Below are 6,481 nucleotides of genomic sequence, written 5' to 3'. Positions count from 1 at the left end.
GTGGGGTATATATGGTTTGGGCAATTCGAAATGCCAATAAAGTTTGAGATAATTACGAGATTGTGCCTGTTGCCTCCGTCGCAGTCAAGCCCATGTGGAACCCAGTGGGGTGAGTCATGTGGGCTTGGCCTAAGCCCACTAGCCCTGCTTTCTTATCTTGCATTGCAATTTTTCTATGCATTGTACTAGGTCTCCTTTTAGAAAGCTAAAACTATATCTCCACTTTTTATCCCTAACACCACCTTTTTCTCTTCTCATCAACCTTTTTTGTCCAAATCAATTTTTAATTCAGTCACTTCAAACAATTTTGGAAACTAAGATTTTTAAAAATATATATATGTAATGTTGAAGTTTAAAAAGTATTGTACCTATCTAGAGACTAATAATCAAATAATAATGAAAATTATTTTTTGAGTTGTCTTGTTTTAGTGGGGTTCAAGTCACTATGTTAAAAGTGAAGATGACTGTGATGAGATGAGTCGGAGCTGAGCGATGCTTCAAAAGACAATGCAACTGTTGTGGAGATTTTTTTTAAGAGCTGTTGTCAACATAATTCGTGGCACTTTGGATCCATGTTTAATAAGAGTTGAATTCATGTTTAATACATAAAATAAGAGAAAAGAGATCAATCCCATGATACACTATACACATTCCAAAGTTGTAGTTTTTAAATTTTGATAGAAAATGAAATCCGTCTTTTATACAATATTTTGATTTTCAAATTTAAAAAATAATTAATATAATTATTTTAATCAACGAAATCATATCTTTATTACATGTTATATAGTATTTCATATTGATAATTGAGTTGAAACGTGTTAAACAGGATAAAAGAAATGGTTAAATATGTTTTTGGTCCCTCAAATTTTAGTGAATTTTGGAATTAGTCCATCTTTGAAATTTTATTCGAAATTTTATACCAATTTAGTCATTCATTTTTAGAAATGCGTAGATTTAGTCTTTCTTACTAAATTTTAAGTTTATTTGACATTTTAAACGTATTTTATGATAATATTTGAGTTAACATTGAAGCGAAAATGTGTTAAACAGTGTAAACAATTCAAATACTACCATGAAATACACTTGGAACATCGGATAAACCTAACAAAATTTGGTTAAAAAGACTAAATTCACGCATTTTTAAAAATGAAGGACTAGATTGGTCAAAAATTTTAAAGAGTGACTAATTCCAAATTTTAATAAAACTTTAGAGATCAAAAACATATTTAATCCTAAAAAAAATTCAAACATCAATTTAAAATATCAGTTAACAAGTCAAAATAATTTAACGAGTTAAATTAAGATTTTATCTATTAATTTCTAAAATTTGAAAATCAAATTTTGAGAATTTTAAGTCAAAAACAAGTTCCAATTTATCTGATGTTTCTTTAATGAAAAAAATCGCAGAAACTAGATATTGTGAATCAAAATGTCTTTTTTTTTAATTTTTTTTTTGAGTTGGAATAACAAGTAAGAACAATTAAGGCTTAACTTTGTTTGTAGTTTAAGTTACTGAACATGCTCACGTTACATGTGCTTTGCCTTAATTAATTATTATGTTTCCTCATGTCTAACATCGAGATTATGGGAACTCAAAACCTGATCTTTGTCTTCTAACTGCATTAGATCCCAACTACATAATCCTGTTGCAAAGTTTGCAGCTTTCATTATCCTACGAATTAGTCATATATTTTACTCATAATGTTGTCCATTACCAATCAAGGGCACAAAAATGGAAGTGAATGCGAATCGTTATGATTAGATTAATAGTGATAGAAACACAGTGCCTCTGGCTTTTGTGGACATCGACCAACAAGAAAACTCATTTCTCTTTGAATTGATAAATTATTTGCTTTTAGAAACCATGATTTTGATTCCAAATGGTTTAAAGTGTAATTAACAAAATAATTTAATTAACTACTCATGAAACATGAAATGGAGAGATGAAAAGAAGAATGAAAAGAAGACAAAGGCGATGAGATTCGGTGATAGCAGTGAGGTCAAATCAAATCAAATTAATAGTTAATTGCTTATTAGTAACATTAACAAAGGATTTTGAAGAAAGAGACAAACATTAGGGGACAAAATCAACTGCGATTCACTTTGTAATGTTTCATTTTCTTAATCCCATGATTTTCCTGTCCCCAGAATCGTTTTAACATAGTAATCCTGATCAGAACACCGGCATGACTGAATATTTTCGAATATATGCTGCCTCATGCATTAACAATAAACAGAAAAAAGAAAGGAGGAAACAGTGGAGAGAGAACGTTAACGTTTTGCAATTTTTTTACTAGCGTCACCACTCTAATGTCACACGATCCAAATTCTTCGGGTTTTTTTTCCATCAATTGTGTGATTTCTTTTTAAAAACACATCTTACTATTATTATTTTGTTAGTTGGGAACAATCAGTAGTTACTGGTAAAGAATAGTTGAACAAACATTAAATAAAAAGATATACTTCGTTATCATTTCATAATTATTATTTTAACGATAATAAAAATAATATTATTCTCATTACAATTATATTATTATTATCATAATATTATTGTAATTAAAATTACTGTGTTATTGCAAGATTGAAGTTCAAAGTTATTATAATAATTATAATAATAAAACTAAAACAGTATTTTGAGCGATAAGTTCAATTTAATTTACATAATTATTGTAAATTTGATTTTTCTACTTTTCTATTTCTTTTAAAAGTTAACATACAAAGTTTCAAACTACACCAATTAAGTAAAAGAAGGAATTCTTCCTCAATTTCTTTATTTTTTTTTTACCTTGTAAATATTTTGAATTAAATTCGGCATGTCAGCCAATTTTGGTAGGAGAAAACTCAGACATCTACAAGTTCGTCTGCTGTTGACTACATTAACCTCTCACCAAAACCAAATCATGGGCCTCTTAATAATGACAAATATGAATCACGGGCCTGGCTTAACTAAACTAAAAAAAAATAAAGAGTCCCTTATTCTGGTTCCTCCTGTTCTTACTGGAAAGTAGTGTTATTTCTTCGAGATGGAAAATATAGTTTGAGGCTTTGAGAATTATTCATTAAGTTGATGATAAAGACCAAGAGAAAATTCATATATAGAAGATTCTTTACTTTAATATTCGAGTGATTACAAAAATTATGGAACATTTAACTATTAAATGAGAGAATTAAGTGAGGATTTCATACAAAAATAATTTCTATCTTCAAACTTTCTAGTATTAATAAGGCCTAAATAAATGTATATTGTCCTCTTTTGAGTTTAAAACGTCATCACGATTTTGACATTAACTAAACGATTTAGAGAAAAATGTGTATTCCAATTGTTAATAACCTCGAGTTTTAAAGAAATATAAGACTATTGATGTACCTGAACAAGTTACGTAAAAAACGAATAAACGTTTATATTGAAATCACTACAAGAATTCGTCTTCTAAATCTTATGAAGAATCATCTTCGTTTTTAAAATTAATTTTTCATTCTCCCTAATTGATTTAGGACTAAAAAAACAATTTAAAATATAATTTCGGATATGACAATCAATACATAAACAAACTAATTAACTAGAACAAAAAAATATATATATGATAATAAATGGCTTCTGGATATTTGTAAGCATGCACCAACCGAATATATGATAACCCCATCCTACCCTACTCTTGTACTCAAACGTATAACTAAATAATACAAATATCTTAACAAATTGGGTATTGCCTAAACAAACCAATTCCAAAGTCAAATTTGATATCACCAATGGAAGATTAAACACATATATTCGGTGTTTTACAATTGCTTAAACTGAAACTCTCAATCGTTCCCGCTATACACCACCATTGGAGAAGAAAGGAGAAGCTCTTACACATAAAAGAGATTGAGGCAGCATTGTATTTTTAAAAATTAGAGGCTGCATGGGAGATCACGAGGGTGAATGAAGAATGAGCATAAAGAAGAGCAGGCATTCCATGCCGCTGAGTAATATATAGAGCTTAGCAGAAGTGTGTGATAGACTCTTACATAATATAAGTAATTCTGTACTTAAGGTTATACCCATCAAGCATATTAAATCTAGACAATATTTAGTGAAGAAATAAAATCTCATTCGAAACTTTGCAGGACTGAATTCCTTGTGCAATACGTAGAAATGATGAGATAATCCATTCAGTTACCTTTCATTCAGAGTTAAGGAGATTGTGAAGGAATCTAACTAACAATACGATTTTATTGCTACTCGCCGGAAATTTATTTGAGGAATCCACAAATTCACACCCATAGTGAATAAAACAACAGCACTTAGAATTTTAACTTCTAAACCACACAAATATTGGTCAAGCCAGTAGACTTCGGGTTGTATTAGCTCGAGAACAAATGTGGAGAAAGATAACGGCAATACAAACCACCATTAATAAAGCACGTGGATCAAATCAAACTACTTTGTAAATAAATATACTAGTGCGTTAGCCACCTAAATTAAAGTAGAACGTTTCACATAAGACAGCTATAACTTAACGTTCCAGAAGACCACAGAAACTATTGACTCGAACTTGAACACAAGATCATAATCGGAATTAGATGAACTATTTTACTCTTTCAACTGTATAAATTATAGAAACATACGATGTAACTACAATACCAAACATGATATGATTTAATGTGTGATACATTCCAAAAACAAGTGCACTTAGAAAAAAAATTCCCCTTTCTATATATAGACACACACACACACACACGATAAGGAAGGAGAGAACTTAGATTAAGTCTTCTGGAACAAGATCTAACAAAAGAACCAAACTCATTTCACAAACAACCATTTCAATCAATCACACCAATCAAACAAAAGCGTAATGGAAGAATACACTTTAAACTTCCATACACAGCACATGAAAAACAATGAGCGACTTAATTTAAGAATAAATTGCAAAAATTTTCAAAATGCATAACTATTAAGCAAATAAGACATGGTAAGCATTTAGCAATCTTGCAATATAAACATGTAAAAAAAAGGCATCGTATTTATTAACAAAGCAAAAATCTTGAATATTTTTATAATGCACTAAACTCAATGCTTCAATATTGTCCAAAACTTAAACCAGAAAAAAAATGGAAGAAGACATGGTACAGTTTCTTGTCATGAATTATTTCAGTTATCTACTCCATCCTCAGAAACATAACGGCCAAGGGATCTCTCTCCTTTTCAGTGATGAGCCTTCTCCTGAGCTTTTTTATGAGACTTGGCTTTTGCCTGAAAGTAAAACAAACATGACTAAAGACCACTGCCGACAAAGAAGTTCTACAGAGCACAGTGTAATCATAACACGTAGATGTCGGAGCAAGATAAAGCATTCCAAATTAAACAAATAACATGTAAAAAGAATACAGTAGAAATACAACGCAAGGCACAAAACAATGCATGCCATTGAAATTGCACAAATATTACAAAATTATATAACAAAACAATAACAAATTTCAACAATTAAGAATATAAAGCCTTTTCGAAACATGGGAAGACTACTCACAATTTATCAATATCCTACACCAAAACATCAGCAAGCCACCCAACAAATTGATTCAGTAAAAGGCCTAAATTTAAGTTAAGGCTGTAGATCTGGACTGAAATCAGAACTAGACACGAAAGAATCGGCAAGCCGGGGCTTTGATTAATCAAATCACCAACAACAAATCTGTAATCTTCATTCCAAAAACTTAAAATCACTTAAACAATAAAGTGTCTAAAATAACATAAAAAACTGATTGACCCCACTGAACACGAACGCAGTGTTTAAAATCAACATGTGAACGGCAATCCAGAATTTCAGATCAACCTAGATTCATAAATATTTTTAATGTAAATCCAATCAATGTTTTTTCTGGATCGCCGAATTTAAGTTTCAGAAATGCATACCAACCTCACTAAAAGAGGAGTCAATTATCGATTGAATTTAAAAAAAAAAAAAAAAAGAGAGAGAGATTCGCTAAATACCTTAAGGTACTTAAGCTTGATGCTTCCGTAAACAACACCGAAGGAGAAAGCGGAAGCTCTAGCGACCTACCAATGAATTAGGTTTTAGAGAAAATCAGCAAAAATGTTGTCACTGAATTTAGTAACTCGTATTCACGAGAAAAGAAGAGAAAACAGTAATTGGTACCAAAGCTAGGGTGCTGGCACCGGAATAAGGTCCTGGAGGAGGTGCCATTAGATTGAGTGATGTCGGCGCAGGTGTGGTGGAAGAGAGAAGAAATGAACGATGGAAGGTCACTACTCCGAACGCAGATGATGAAGAAAACAGTGCTTCACAATTACGATTATGGAACCCTAGCCGAGGTAGGACCGAAAAGAGAGGGTGACTAGTTCGCTCAATGGGCTGAGACTGAGTTCCTGCTCGTAGCCCAATAGGCCAACAAATCCGTAATCAGCCCAATTTGAATTCAGAGTCCAGACCAAACCCTTTATTAATAAAACACACAAAAAAATTAAAAATAAAAAAAA

General features: G+C 31.1%; 1 protein-coding gene across 1 annotated transcript; it reads right to left on the bottom strand.

Moving 5' to 3' along the window:
* Positions 1–4,986: 4,986 nt before the first annotated feature.
* Positions 4,987–6,419, bottom strand: LOC114168755. The gene is made up of 3 exons (XM_028053674.1): positions 6,141–6,419; positions 5,975–6,040; positions 4,987–5,236 (listed from the first exon to the last, which is right to left on the bottom strand). The coding sequence occupies exons 1-3, from the start codon at positions 6,186–6,188 to the stop codon at positions 5,189–5,191; spliced, it is 162 nt and encodes a 53-aa protein (XP_027909475.1). The 5' UTR covers positions 6,189–6,419; the 3' UTR covers positions 4,987–5,188.
* Between the last annotated feature and the right edge of the window lie 62 nt (positions 6,420–6,481).

Source organism: Vigna unguiculata, chromosome 11 (genome assembly GCF_004118075.2).
Source record: "Vigna unguiculata cultivar IT97K-499-35 chromosome 11, ASM411807v1, whole genome shotgun sequence".
NCBI classification, from domain to species: Eukaryota; Viridiplantae; Streptophyta; class Magnoliopsida; order Fabales; family Fabaceae; genus Vigna; species Vigna unguiculata.
This window is presented reverse-complemented; position numbering and strand designations above follow the sequence as displayed.

Excerpts from the sequence above, each read along its gene's own strand:
- LOC114168755 (XM_028053674.1), bottom strand. The coding sequence starts at position 6,188 with ATGGCACCTCCTCCAGGACCTTATTCCGGTGCCAGCACCCTAGCTTTG. Across the intron at positions 6,041-6,140 it reads GTGCCAGCACCCTAGCTTTG|GTCGCTAGAGCTTCCGCTTT; the intron begins GTACCAATTACT and ends ATTCATTGGTAG. Across the intron at positions 5,237-5,974 it reads TCAAGCTTAAGTACCTTAAG|GCAAAAGCCAAGTCTCATAA; the intron begins GTATTTAGCGAA and ends TTTTACTTTCAG.